The sequence below is a fragment of the Lithobates pipiens genome, unplaced genomic scaffold (genome assembly GCF_037356315.1).
Source record: "Lithobates pipiens isolate NorthernLeopardFrog02 unplaced genomic scaffold, aLitPip1_a1.2 Scaffold_59, whole genome shotgun sequence".
Taxonomy (NCBI): domain Eukaryota; kingdom Metazoa; phylum Chordata; class Amphibia; order Anura; family Ranidae; genus Lithobates; species Lithobates pipiens.
Window position 1 is genome coordinate 3,492,019 of NW_027507880.1, and position 15,623 is coordinate 3,507,641.

A 15,623-nucleotide genomic window follows, 5' to 3' on the forward strand; every position below is an offset into this window, starting at 1 on the left:
TGCTATTCTGTTACCTACAGATAACTCACTTTCATCTTTTTATGTGCTGGAATTTTTACAATAGCATATGCAAGAGGATTACTCTCTGCAAGGTCAAAAACTACTTCTAATGTCTCTTTCTGCACAAGAGTCTTATTGGATGAATCCACAAAACCTCTACATAGATAACGTACAACATATGAACTATCACTATAAATCACTAGTGAACCTTACTTCTCTTCCTTGTCAATACTATCTCAATATCTTTAAACAAACCTGTATCTATTTTGGTCTGACTCCAAAGACTTTTATGTGCTCTAACTGATTGTTCCAATTCGAGATTGGTTCCTGTGTGTGGCCAATTAAAATCTGAAGACATGTCAGCGACTGCTGTACAAATACTTACAACGTTACTGTACTTTGATGAATCTATTAACATAGATTTGGGCCTAGATGAATCTTTCCATATAGTAGAATTACTTAAATCAATAATCCAATCTAATTTACTAATCACATCCATGCCTAAAATATTCTCTGTATTTTGGCAACACCATATGTCTATATTTGTTTTTAAAATTCCGGGAATTTCGAGAGTCACATCAGAAACTTTAACTGCAACTGTATTTTCTTTTAATTGAAATCAATTAAATTACATTTTGGAAAATCAATATTCACAGATAATTTGTTTTTAGTTAAACTGAGTTCAGATCCTAAATCTATTAACCATTTAGTATTCTTACCATTTAATAAACCATGTAACCATGGCCTTCCACTTTCATCTATTAAAAGTGAAGTCACATATTTTAATGTTGGAGGTGACTCAGAACCCTTTTCCCTAAATCCTGATAACATTTCCTGTCTGTTCTGAAGCTTTAGCTCCGCCTATGGCATGTATCTCATCATCTCTGTCTCTCTGAGTACCATGCTGACTGAATACAACCCTTTCAATGTTCAGCTTGAACAAAACAAAAATAAAAACTTAATACTCATGACAATGAAACATTGATAAAAAATAATAATCCAATAGATTATCCTTGAAAATATTAAAATTATATCAAAGTCCTTAATAATATTCCAAACGTCAAAACCAAATCTTTTTAAACTCAAATCAATCCTTATTCATAGCCATTAAACGTCAACCAGAAAATTCTTACCATATCTGCAGTTAATTTAAGGACTGCTGACTGTTTTCAGAGTGTTATATGCTACATAATTAAACCTTTCCTGTCTTAATGGACTATTTTCAGTTTGCAATCTTTGTCTTTGGTTCTTAGAAGAAAAATGAATTTGCTTATTATGACCTCTATACCTCAGATTACTGTGCCAACGTACAGAATAAACTTCTTGACGCCTGGGCAAAATTTTCGGATAATACAACCTCTTTTGTGTATTATTATTATTCAACTTTTTATAGACTTTCCTCTGAGCATATGGCGATGAAAATCTACATTTCTGCTTAATATCAGTATTATTGAAGTCAACTGACTTCCCACTCTCATTGTCTGAGGAAATATTAACATTTGACTCATTACAGGATATGACGTTGACGGCTGCCTTCATCATATGTTCATCATCCTCCATCCTTGAGCACTGAACATGTGCAGGAATCTCAGCTTGTAATAACTGGGTCTTAAACAAATTTAAAACATTTCCATGCACACAGCTTTCCAAAAAACCTATTTGATTTTCATTTTCTTTCAGAGATTGCAATAATGCATCAATTCTATGTTCCAATTCAATTTTTTCAGTCAATAATTGTTCAGTATATTTCTTCTCCTGCTTTGCTGCAATTTCTATTTCATTCTCTAAATTTTCAATATATGTACAAAAAGTCTCACAACTTGAACAACTAGATTCAAAAAGTACATTTTCAGTTATACTTTGACTTTGTTTTCCTGGCATATCAAACACCATATCATTATAACTTTTAACAAGTTTCATTATATTACGTACTTTTTTCTTTGTTTTAACTAATGAGAATCTATCCTTCTCAATGTCAGCATTTGCCTGAAAGCATTGATCATACATTAATTTCCATAAAACAGCATCAGAGACCTGTTTCGATAAACCTTTAAATTCTAATGTACTTTCATCAGCTAAAACAGCTACAAATTCCATAATTACGTTTCTACTCACCAAATAAAAAACCCGTCAGTTTTTTCCTGGAAATTCTCCGGTCTTTCACAATCAATCGATCGATTTTTCTTCTAGGTTCTTTTTCAATCTTTGCGAAGTTTAATCTCTGTTCATCACTTCCCCTCTGATCACAAGGATGGAAGTTGAAAAAAAAAACTTCCGACTTATGATTGAACTGGCTGGAATTCGCCAATTGTTATATATGAAATATGAAATAATTTTACGATATTATGATATTTCAAAGTCTTACGTATATGTTGAAATCAATCAATTCTTGTGAGACGAATTTCCTTAATTAGATCTGAGTCAGCGTAATTCAAAAATGTGTATTTATTTGTACACATTTAAATACAAAAGGATGCTTACAAAAATAGTACAATGTTAATCATTTGTATCTTAAAAAATTGTCTTAGAAAGATTTAAGGTTATGCCATGTAGCATTTAAAATGGCCGAATAACCCTTTGTATGCTGGAAGGCTGTGTGCAAGACATGTGTCTTTCTTCTAGCTTGCTTGATCTTAAAAAGCACATCTGCCTCGTTGTGTGAGCAGAATCCAACAGGAAGTCTCCCTGCCAGTATTACCATTATATATTAACCTACATTCCTGAGTTCCAGCCGAAAGATAACTCCTCCTTACAAAAGTGTAGACTGAGTGATTGATTACTATAACAGAGCTAACATGTGTTAACACTTAAATCACAACTCCACAGTCTAATGACAGGATGTGAGGGAGAAGGAATATTTTAGACTTAGAATCTAGAAAAACATTGTCTCAACTTACATAAGCCTTCTCACTTACACATAAAATGACTTTCTAAAAACATATATATAATGAACTAAATAGGTTTACATAAACAATATCACTTTACATAGTCCTTGAAAGTATATATAAAATATACAATATTCATCAAAATCCTGACAGGTTTTAAATATTTACTTTTCCAGCTATGCAAGCCATAACACAGAATTAATTGATTCAAGGTTTTGCATTCACACAGTATGATGGGAATATTATTATCCTGAATAAAGTATAATAAAGCCAATTAAAATTTAGATATTAAGAATATAACATTGAGTCAGCGGTAATATGCACCTTACCGCTGAACGCCCTGTCCAGCGAAGCATGGACATTGCCTTCCACATGCCGGTAGAGAGTCGAAATCGCCTTCTGTGAGAAAAAGTGGTGTTTGGGGACCTGCCACTGAGGAACCGCAGATTGCACAAACTCACGGAAGGGAGCCGAGTCTACCAACTGAAAAGGCAGCAGTTGAAGTGCTAGCAATTTAGCCAAGCTAGCATTCAACCGCTGGGCATGCGGATGGCTGGGAGTGAACTTCTTTCCACTGTCCAGCAGCTGGGGCAGGGAAATTTGCCTGCTACAATCGAACGTGGGTGTACTGCTAGCAGAGTGCCCGCATGTACTTGGATGTGATCGGAATTGCGGGCAGAAAAAGACCGATGAGAGCTTTTCACCGGAAAATGCGACCGTGTGTAGGCTCCATCGGAATTTTTTTTTCCAGACGGAAAAACTTTCTATCGGTAATTCCGATTGTGTGTATGCAATTCCGACACGCCAAAAATCATGCATGCTCAGATTCAACTACGAGATGGAAGCTATTGGCTACTGGCTATTGAACTTTCTTTTTCTAGTCCCGTCGTACATGTTGTACGTCACCGCGTTATAAACGATTGGAATTTGATGTGACCGTGTGTAGGCAAGACAGCTTGAGCCGAATTCCATCAGAATTCCATCAGGAAAACCATCAGAGCTTTTTCCGACGAGAATTCCAAAAGTGTGTACGCGGCATAAGAATCAGAGGATTCTGGAACAATATGTTTAATCTTACCTGGAGAGTCTCAGCCCTCTCTCTTTCAAAATCCCCTCAAATTGCGCTGCTGAATGCCCACATTCCCAAGATTCCTAAACACGCTCAAAAATGTATATCGTTTATGCTTCTGGGAGCAAAAATCACAATAGCTAAGGCCTGGAAGCAACCCACGGTCTCTCCCCTGGCTGCCAAGAGAAAGATTTTGTGGATCATGTCCCAAGAAAAAATGGTAAGTACAATAATGGATACCGTAACAATATTTGAGGCAACATGGGAAGCCTGGGCTAGACACATAGGAATCTCCCTCATCCCTAGAGTCAAAAAAAGCTCTCAAGTTTTTTAAACTGGCACCCCTTTCCCGAACCCTCTCTCCTCTACTTTCTTCTTCTCCCCCCTACACTTTTCTGTTATTATCATAAAGTTTAAGATAGCAAGAGTGTTTGCTCTAACATTCTTGAGTTAGAGTATGTGCATTCACCATTATCACAGTCGCAGGAGCTCACAAGCATTTGTGATAATCTCTGAAGGAAACTGCTGGTATTTCCAAGCTGCGAGACCAGTTCTGACCTCCAAAGAGCACTCATTCATCTTTTGAGCCAGTTGGCCCCTAACACAGTGTGAACCCATATGGGGTGTCAGGACCGAATACCGACTTAAGTGCACTTATAGGTTATAACCCTGTTCACCTGAAACTTAGGAAGATTCCGTAGTTTGGGGAATAAATGTTGTTGAGTGATATTTGTTTATTCAGTTGATTAGACCTGTTTGTTCTAGGCTCTGTCTCAATGTGTAATGGTGGGTGGCCATAAGATGTAATGCACTGCTTTTCAATAAATCTTTTGAAAATAAAACCCCCCCAAAAAATTTGAGGTCCCCCCACCCCCACATATACACACATAAGTGCATGCGTCGGGGTGCCTACACATGAAAATATCAATTGTGATACATATCGCCACGTATGCCGGAGTGAGAGCAATAATTCTAACACCAGACCTCCTCCGTAACACTAAACTGATACCTATAGGGGCCTTTGAAGCGTCGCCTATAGAAAATAGAGGGTATTGAAGTTTGACGCCATTTCTCGGGTGAAAAAGAAATGAAAGGTTTGGCATGTTGGGTATCTATTTACTTGGTGCAATCATGTCTTTTATATTTTACCCCAAAATTTTTTTTTTGCGCTTATTCACCCTAAAATTCACGGTAATATCATGCGACATAAAAAAATTGGAATTATTGCTTTTTTATTCTCTAGGGTGTCTGCTTTCAGAAAATATATACAGTATTTATTGGCGTATAACACTCACTATTTCACCATGAAAATTGCATGCAAATAGCGTGTGCGTGTTATACGCCAATACAAAAATTTAAGTTGTTTCCTGAAACTTCCCTCTTAAAATTAATGTGCGTGTTATACACCTGTGCGTGCTATATGGCAATAAATACGGTAATCTTTGGGGTTTTGTGTAACCTTCAGGCCTAAAAGTATTTTTTAATCATGTGTGCAAAAAAAATATGCAAAAATGGCTCTGGCAGTGAAAGGGTTAAAGGGCCAATCCACCTAGAAGTGGTGGTAGAGTCGTGGTCTGAGTCAACTGCTGGCTTAGGTCTTGGGTACTCCAAAAGTAACATCTCCCTGTCATAATTCTCAGCTCAGTTCCTGTCCACCTGGGAGTTTTGGTTATTCCTGACCACTTTTAGCTTCTTCTGTTACATTCTAAATATTATAAAATCAATATAAAATCCAGCAGGATTAGTGCATTCTAATGGGCACAGCAGGTCTGCGTACCCAGAAACTTGGACACCCCAGGAGATAGGAGAGACTGTCAGGTAGTAGTGTAATTCTCTAACATCTATGAAATGAAATGAGCTTTGGGTGGACTGATCCTTTAAATCAACAATTGTAAAATGTCACTAAACCTACCATCATCATTTGGGGGGGGACCTACAGAATTTGATTGGATATTTGAAATGTGAAAAATTTGTGCCTCTTATGATTACATTAATGGTGAAAAATAAATTGCTATTCTTATCACGGTTTAAAGTAGGTATCAACATTATAAACCAATGTCCATAAATCAGCATTAAAACAGATTTTGTCCATTTAAAAGTTTCTAACCATCGTCTAATTGAATATTAATGTGGTGTATATATATACATCCATCCCCAATAAAGTTGCTGAGCTTTTGCTACGTCATTGGAGCGTAGCCCTTTTCTTCATAAGAGAGGAAAGTTGTCCAAATTAAAGAGTATTCCCCTAAAGTGGGAGAAAACTCCCATGCATGCATTATAAGGTTTCGCTATAGGTACCGTAAATATCTCCTAAACGCGTGCCGTTTAGGAGATATTTACTGTATATGCAGCTAGTGACATCACTTGGTACATCGGCTCTAAAGAAACGGCCACCCGGCTGTTCCATCAGAGTCCTGCTGTATACAGAAATTCCCACGTGCATGCGCAGGAGCAACATCATCGTGGCTCCCGCCACTCATGCAGTGGGAGTCCGCAAACCCAGAAGGAAAACTGGTCGAAGCAATGGAAGCCCTGTCAGCGGTGACGGGCTTCATTCTAAGGTAAGTTTGACATAATGTGTTACTATGTCATGCAAAAAATAAATAAAAAATTGTCAGTGGTTTACTCCTGCTTTAACCAGTTTAAATTGGAGCAAGTGTATCCATTGGAATAATTCCTCTTACCTCTTGATCTGGTGACAACTGTAAAAGCAGCCGCTGCCACCCCACTGCAGGTCCCTATCTGGCCTTTTGCATTGTATTGCTAAAAACTCATGCTTTGTGCCCATACCATTCAAACTAAGCATGCCCTGACATGGCATCAACAAAACAAAAGATGCCTTTAAAGGACCATTAACTTCTCAATGTACATTTTTGTCCTCAATTTTTTTTTTATACCATAGAAGACATTGGTTAAAAAAAAACTAATGGCATCACCTAATGGTAAAAAGTGATGCAGTGAAAATGTGTAGCATTCCATAGAGAATTCAACAAAATGGTGGCTCTTTGCACACAGACACCAACTCCCTGTTGCATAAATGTGAATGAGATGGGTAAAATATGGCTTCAGCTCCGCTTCTCAACCTCTAGTAAACTCCTCAGATCTGTTTCACCCTTTTTTTTATTTGATTTTTTTACGATTAAGCCCAAAATGGTGAAACGTGTCGTTCTCTACAGGTAGAGAACAGGAGCTGAAGCCAACTTTTTACCCATATCATTTACATTTATACAACAGGGAGTTGGGGTCTGTGTGCAGACGGCCACCATTTTATTAAAGTCTGCTAGAGCCTGACAAGCCGATTTGGTCTCGCACCCGTCTATGCACATTCTGATCTGACTCATCTGGGGGGGCATTCAAGGGGTACTTTTTTATTGTTTTGGATTCCATGAAGAATACTACTTTAGGACTCCATGTATGTGATTCAGTGCTTTGTATTACTAAATGAAATAAAATCATTACCTTTTGGACATGGCAGATACTTCACAGAGACATAGCTTGTACCCCACAGGAAAGGCAGCACCTGGGCAGCAGCGATGGGCAAGGAGAATGTCTTGTTGGGTATTAGGTCAAGCACTTTTTGTATTGTTCCAGAACAATTCCAGCTTATTATAAAATACTTCTCTGCAGCAAACAAAGCCTAAAAAAAACACAGGAGACACGTGATTTAAAACTAAGAGCAAGCACTGCTATATCTACAACTGTGGCCAAAAGTTTTGAGAATGACACAAATATTAATTTTCACAAAGTTTGCTGCCTCAGTTTTTATGATGGAATTTGCATATACTCCAGAATGTTATGAAGAGTGATCAGATGAATTGCAAAGTCCCTCTTTGCCATGAAAATTAACTTAATCCCATAAAAACATTTACACTGCATTTTTGAAGAAGGCTATAGGGTGCCCAAGAAAGTCCAGTAAATACCAAGATCATCTCTTACAGTTGATTCAGCTGCGGGATCGAGGCACCACCAGTGCAGCGCTTACTCAGGAATGGCAGCAGGCAGGTGTGAGTGCATCTGCACGCACAGTGAGGAGAAGACTTTTAGAAGGATGGCCTGGTGTCAAGGAGGGCATCAAAGAAGCCACTTCTCTCCAGAAAACACATCAGGGACATACTGATATTTTGCATAAGGTACAGGGATTGGACTGCCGAGGACTGGGGTAAAGTAATTTTCTCTCATGAATTCCCTTTCCGATTGTTTGGGGCATCCGGAAAAACTTTGTCTGGAGAAGAAAAGGTGAGCGCTACCATCAGTTCTGTGTCGTGCCAAAAGTAAAGCATCCTGAGACCATTCATGTGTGGGGTTGCTTCTCAGCCAAAGAAATGAGCTCACTCACAGTTTTGCCTAAGAACACAGCCATGAGTAAAGAATGGTACAAAAATATCCTCTGATGAGGCCTACACGCGGTCAGATTATCCCACGGACTTAGTCTGGCGGACAATCCGCCAGACTTTGCAGCAGAGGTCCGTCGGACTTTCCGAACGAGCGGACTTGCCCACACACACGACTGGACTTTTTTGGCGGAGGTCCGTCTGACTTTTCAAATGAACGGAATTGCTCACACACGGAGTAAAGTTTGTTCATTTTGAACGTGACTCCAGGTAGACGGGACTAGCGAAGGAAGTCAATGCCGCCTCCATCAGGGAGATTGACACCTCGCGAACCCCGTCGCCTGGTATGGATTTTAAGGGTTACCCCTATGCTGAAAAAACGGCGTGGGGGTCCCCTCAAAGTCCATACCAGACCCTTATCAAAGCATGCAGCCCTGTCTGTCAGGAAAGGGGGTAGGGACAAGTGAGCGCCCCCTCTCCTGAACTGTACCAGGCCACGTGCCCTCAACATGGGGGGGTGCTTTGGGAAAGGGGGGCCACAGGGCCCCCCACTCAAAAGCACCTTGTCCCCATGTTGATGAGGACAAGGGCCTCTTCCCGACAACCTTGGACGTTGGTTGTCGGGGTCTGCCAGCGGGGGGCTTATCGGAATCTGGGAGCCCCCTTTAATAAGGGGGCCCCTAGATCCCGGCCCCCCACCCTATGTGAATGAGTATGGGGTACATCGTACCCCTACCCATTCACCTGGGGGAAAAAGTGGTAATAAAAAAAACACACAACACAGGTTTTACTCGTTTATTAGTCAGCTCTGGGGGTCTTCTTCCAACTTCGGGGGTTTTCTTGGTGGGCTTTTGCCGCTCTTTTGCTAGCGGAGGAGCCTGGCTTTCTCATTCTTCATAGCCGACCGGGGGTCTTCTTCCAACTTCGGCGGTCTTCTTCCACTTTTCCCCCTCTTCGGTTCTTCCAGCTCTTTTACTAGCGTCTGTCGCTGTCACTGCCTCCTTCTTCTTCTTCTCCCTTCTTCTGATGTTGACACAATGCTCTCTCGCTGTAATGCCAGGGACGTGTTGCGCAGCGACTTATTTAGGCATAAGGGGCGGGGTCACCGGGTGATCTTCATTGTATCCAGTTTAGCTATAACTGACTACAGGCCGTACCCGGTGTACTTTTTATAATATACTTCAGGCTGTACTGTGCACCCCTAGTGCAGTTGCTACTACTTTTCTGATGGTGTACACAATACAGTACACCCATAATTGTTATTACACTTCTGTTGGTGTACATAGTACTGTGCACCCCTAGTGCAGTTGCTACTACTTTTCTGGTGGTGTACACAGTACACAATACAGTGTAGTGTGGTTTTGCTAAACAGAATTTACAGCATGTCTGGAAGGCCACCAAGGAGAGGCAGACGCTCACAGGTCCTAAAAGAGGGCAAGCAGATTGTGTCTACAGTTGACAGTGCCAGTCGTGGACACGGTGCATCCTCAGCACATGGCTGTGGGGCACGCTTGTCCTTTTTTTCTGCAGCTGGCCGTGTTATTGAGCCACAACATGCAGAAGAGTTGGTGGATTGGTAAAAAAAGCCCTCCTCATCCTCTTCATCCACTGTCACCCAGGCTCGGGGTAGTTTGCCTGCCAATGCAGCTGCCAAAGAGGCCTTTTCCATCAGGCTCCATGTCAACAGTCACTCTTTCCCTAGCCCCACCATCATGCATGTAGGAGTCCCCCGAACTATTCGATCACAGTGTCGGGTACATGCTGCAGGAGGATGCGCAGCTATTTGAAGGCTCCGATGATGGTACCCAGGTTGAGGAAGGGAGTAACGTGAGCCTAGATAGAGGAGATGCAGCATACTGCCAAGTTTGCTCCAATGATGAGGAAGGAGGGGATGATGAGGTCACTAACTCTACTTGGGTGCCTGATAGAAAAAAGGAGGAGGAGGAGGAGGAGGAGGCACATCTCCAATGAGGCAGCATAAGGGCAGCCACCCTATTGCATCACACCATAGAGTTAAGCAGGTGCAGGGTGCTGCTGACTCCCCGTATATTTTGAAAAGTTCTTTGGTGTGGGCCTTTTTTGACACGTGTGCAGCAGATTGCACTGTTGCTGTTTGCAACATATGTCTGAAGCGTATCAAGTGTGGGCAAGACAGCAGCCGCTTGGGCACCATATGCTTTACCAGACATATGATGACCTCCCATACAGTCCATTGGCAACAGCACTTAAAAGACCCACATCAAAGAACAAGGCGGACCTCTCCTTGCTCCTCATCAGCTGGGATCTCCAACCACACTATAGCTCCAGTCCTCTCAGAAACCTGCACTGAGAGGAATGAAGGTATAGAAATAGGTGTCCCAAGTATTTGCGGGAAATCTGCTAGCGATACACCAACATCAGATTTTAGCAGGCAAATTTCCCTACCCTAGTTGCTAAACCGTCAAAAGAAATTTGGTCCCAGCCATCCACATGCTCAGCATTTGAATGCTAGTTTGGCCAAATTGCTAGCACTGCAACTGCTGCCTTTTCAGCTGGTAGACACTGCCCCCTTTCGTGAATTTGTACAATGTGCGGTACCTCAGTGGCAGGTTCCCAAACGCCATTTCTTTTCACGGAAGGCCATTCTGGCTCTCTACCAGAATGTGGAAGGCAATGTCTTGGCCTCGTTGAACCACGTTACCTTTCTTTCACGCCGCACTGTGTAACTCTGCTGGCAGCTGGGAAGGATGCAGAACAGGGTTCAGTATTGTTATGCCCCGTACACACGAGAGGACTTATGTCCGACAGACTTCCAAAGGAGTTCCGCCGGAGTTCCGCCGGAGTTCCGACGGAGTTCTGACAGACTTTTCGGCCGAACGGACTTGGCCACACACGATCACACTAAACTCCGACGGATTCGAACGTGATGACGTACGACCTGACTCGAATAAGGAAGTTCATAGCCAGTAGCCAATAGCTGCCCTAGCGTCGGTTTTAGTCCGTCGGAGTAGCATACACACGAGCGGAGTTTTCGAAGGGGACCGGGTCCGGCGGAGTTCCTTCGGGAAAATTTGAAGCATGCTTCATTTCTAAAGTCCGTCAGACTTTGGCGAATCAAAAGTCCGTTGCAGCCCACACACGATCGGATAGTCTGACGGACTCGGTCCTTCGGACTTTGGATGTTAAAAAGTCCGCTCGTGTGTACGGGGCATTAGAGCTTGTTCCGCCGCCACCACACCTCCAAAATGCTAGTGGTGATTCTGCCACGGCTCTCTCCTCACCCCCTCCTCTTCTTCTTCCTCTATGGCCTTCTTCCTCTATGGCCTCTTCCTCTATGGCCTTCTTCCTCTATGACCTCTTTGGTTCGCACCAGAACCTGCGATCAGACCTAAACTTTGTGTGAACTTTAGAACCCTATTAAAGTCTATGGGACTCAAACGTTCAAAATCTAAAGTGCTCATTTTAAAGGCTAATATGCAAGTTACTGTCCTAAAAAGTGTTTGGGGACCTGGGTCCTGCAAAAAAAAAGTTTTAAAAACTTCAGTTTTTTCGGGAGCAATGATTTTAATGATGATTAAAGTGAAACAACAAAATGAATATGAGGCCTGGAGGACCTCAATTACGAGAATGACTACAAGCACTACATTTATTCTCCCTGGAGAAGAGACGCTTGATAGTAGATATGATAGTGATATACAAATATCTCAACGGGGATCCCAGTGTAAGTATGAAACTTTTCAGTCAAGAGGACTTGGGGCCACACAATGAGACTGGAAGAGAAGTGGTTTAATCTTAAATTGCGTAGGGGGTCTTTCACTGTCAGGGCGGTAAGGATGTGAAACTCTTCCACAATCAGTAGTGTCAGCAGGAAGTATTGATAGTTTTAAAAGACTCTTGGACGTGCATCTTAGCAAACACAATATACAGGGATATGGGAAATTATTATCTTTATTCAACCTCACCAAATATATAACTATGTAACTATGTTCCCCCAACTGTAGCGTATTGCCAAGTTGGCTCCAGGGATGAGGATGGAGGGGATGATGATGATAATGAGGCCACAGATGCGACTTGGGTGTTGGATAGAGCAGAGGAAGAAAATTGAGGGGGAGGCACAACCCCAACGAGGCAGGATCTCCTCTTCAAGCAATCATATTTGAACAGTAGAGAGCAGCCACCCTATTCCACCAGATTCTCCTTGCCCACTTCCCACAGCTCAGCCGTTTGGTCCTTTTTTAGCACATGTGCAGCTAAATGTACTGTTGCAATTTGCAATCTCTGCCGCAAGCAGATAGCATGGCAAAAACAGCATCCATGTAGGTACCACATCCTTGACAAGGTATTTAACCTCTCAGCCCATTGGCAAGAGCACCTGAAAGCCACACAAGGGACACAATTCTTCTTCTCACTCCTCACCTTTCATGTCTACCCCTGCTATATCTCATGACCTTCAGCAGCCTCCACTGACAGGGATGATGGTATAGCGAAGGGTGTCACAGGTCCTTGCAACACGTCTGCCAGCAGCATACCCCCAGCTGTAGAGTAAAACAGGCAATTTTTTCTGACCCAGCTTGCTCCCTTTGGCCAGCAGGGGAGCCAATCAGCGGGTCCGGCGGACTCAATGTCTGCTGGCCACCTACAATTGTTCCCCACAGTGATAGAACGGGGATCTGCCTGTTCTGACTGGGGAGATCACACAGAACCTGTCTTTCTGCTAAGCAGGAAGATGTATCTGTGTGTTTCCCCAGTCACACAGTCCCCCATACAGTTAGAAAACACCTGCAGGGAACACATTAAACCCCTTGATCACACCTGATGTTAATCCCTCCCCTGCCAGTGTCATTAGTACAATAACAGTGCATATTTTTAGCACTGATTACTGTAATAATGTTACTGGTTCCCAAAAAAGTGTCAAAAATATCAGTTAGGTGTCCGATCTGTCTGCCGCAATGTCGCAGTCCCGCTAAAAATCACTGATCACCGCAGTTAGTAGTAAAAAATAAAAATAAAATAAAAATGCCATAAATCTAGCCCCTATTTTGTAGACACAATAACTTTTGCGCAAACCAATCAATATACGCTTATTGGGATTTTGTTACCAAAAATTTGTAGCAGAATACATATCGGCCTAAACTGATGAATAAATGTGTTTTTTTACATTTTTTTTCAAAATCTTCGCTCTTTTTTTGTTTATAGCGCAAAAAATAAAAAACGCAGAGGTGATCAAATACCACCAAAAAGAAAGCACTATTTGTGGGAAAAAAAGGACGTCAATTTTGTTTGGGCACAGCAATTGTCAGTTAAAGCGACACAGTCTCGTATCGCAAAAAATGGTCAGGCAGTGGGTAAATCCTTCCAGGGCTGAAGTGGTTAAACAGTGTGTGTTTAGTATCACTTTAAGGTCTGCATATATCTTTTTGAGATGTGCAAAGAAAATACCTGTTGATCCTTCCAGAAGTTTGATGAAAACGTAACTTCCGGTTCCGGTGCTGTCTGTAGTGTTATCTCAAACAGTGTTATCAGCCCTGCCCAGTTTACCTCTGTGGACTACCGAAATATGTCCCCTCTATGTTATGGAGACGAGGGCAAGGGGACATGTTCTGTAGTCCTGTCTTTGGATGACAATGCAGCTCCTACATGAATACAAAACAATGCTTGAGTTTTGGCACCCTGAGCCAAGCAGTATGTTACTGGCAGGATCACCAGATAAAATAATAAAAAAACCTGAAAAAGGGAAAACCAAAACAGCCAGCACAGCTGAGAACTGGTGAACCACAATATATTAAATTTTTTTTTTTAAATACACTTCTATACACCTCATCCTAAACATACAAGTGTACTGTTCATACCTGTCCAGCTAGGCCCGTGCTGTAAACATTTCCGATGAGTCCATCTTTTTGATGCTCCAAAATAAAATTCAGGAGACCAGACAGAGTTGTCCTCACTTCTGTAAGTGTTTTTTCGGGGATATTTTCCATGCCGAGCACACAAACCAACCCCATCACTACTACGGCTGCTGTGTCTGTGAAGGCAGAGCTTTGGTTATGCTAATGATGAAAACCTTTGACAATAAATAATACATTTTCACCTCTTTCCATCAGTGCTGACTATTATTGCTGCTGTAGTGTTGTCATCTTCCGGTACACTTTCCCAGTTGGGACTACAGAATATTTCTTTAACAATGGAATTAGGCATATTTTAAATAATAAAAAAAAAAAAAATGCTGTATTACCCTATGAATATTACCTTAGAAATTAGTTCACATGTCAATTAGTTTTACTGTGGCAGAATGGTACGGCTGGGCGAAGCGACAATACCTTACTTCGCTTTGCTTTTTGGGCACTAGGGGCATGCGCGCACCCGCAGCATGTGCCCGGTGGGTGAGATGACTGCCGGGCTCCCGCGTTTTCTCATTACAGATCCCGGTTCTTTCAGGGGAGTAGAGACAGATCGTGTGTTCATACTATGTATGAACACCGATCTCTCTCTCCTCCTAGACAGTCCCATCCCCCCTACAGTTAGAACACACCTAGGGAACACAGCTAACCCCTTGATCGCTCCCTAGTGTTAACCCCTTCCCTGCTAGTGACATTTATACAGTAATGTATTTTTATAGCACTGATTGCTGTATAATTGTCAATGGTCCCAAAAATGTGTCAAAAGTATCCAATTTGTCCGCCGCAATATCGCAGTCCCGATAAAAATCGCAGATCGCCGCCATTACTAGTAAAAAATAAAATAATAATAAAAATGCCACAAATCTATCCCCTATTTTGTAGACGCTATAACTTTTGTGCAAACCAATCAATATACGCTTATTGTGATTTTTTTACCAAAAATATGTAGAAGAATACATATCGACCAAAACTGACAAAAAATGTGGGATATTTATTATAACAAAAAGTAAAAGATATCATGTTTTTTTTTTTTTTTTTTAAATTGGTGCTCTTTTGTTTATAGCACAAAAAATCAAAAACGCAGAGGCGATCAAATACCACTGAAAGAAAGCTCTATTTGTGGGAAAAGAATGACGTCAGTTTTGCTTTGGTACAGCGTCACATGACCACACAATTGTCAGTTAAAATGAAGCAGTGCCGTATCGCCAAAAATGGCCTGGTCACTGAGCAGTCAAATGTTCTGGAGGTGAAGTGGTTAAAACAGTGGCATAACTATAGTCATAGCAAACCATGATGCCACTATGGAGAAGGAGGCTCCTCTAGGGAGGTGGTCTGAAGTCTCCAATCCAGAAGAGCACAGGATATTTGCTTGGTAGTCACAGATCTCCTTCACATGCTCTCTATATAAGTAACTGTGAGTAAATATATTACCTTCAGAGTCTTTGGTCATTCTGGCAACCTT

The 15,623-nt window shown here is 41.7% G+C and overlaps 1 protein-coding gene across 2 annotated transcripts in view; it reads right to left on the reverse strand.

Moving 5' to 3' along the window:
• Positions 1 to 15,623, reverse strand: part of LOC143958181 (cobalamin binding intrinsic factor-like) — a 74,499-nt gene that overhangs the window by 24,867 nt on the left and 34,009 nt on the right. For both annotated transcript variants that reach the window (XM_077467653.1, XM_077467652.1), the window contains 2 exons: positions 14,114 to 14,286; positions 7,414 to 7,591 (listed from right to left, as the gene is read on the reverse strand). In XM_077467653.1, coding sequence (XP_077323779.1) covers positions 7,414 to 7,591; positions 14,114 to 14,286 — 351 coding nt within the window. The remainder of the gene's footprint in view (positions 1 to 7,413; positions 7,592 to 14,113; positions 14,287 to 15,623) is intronic.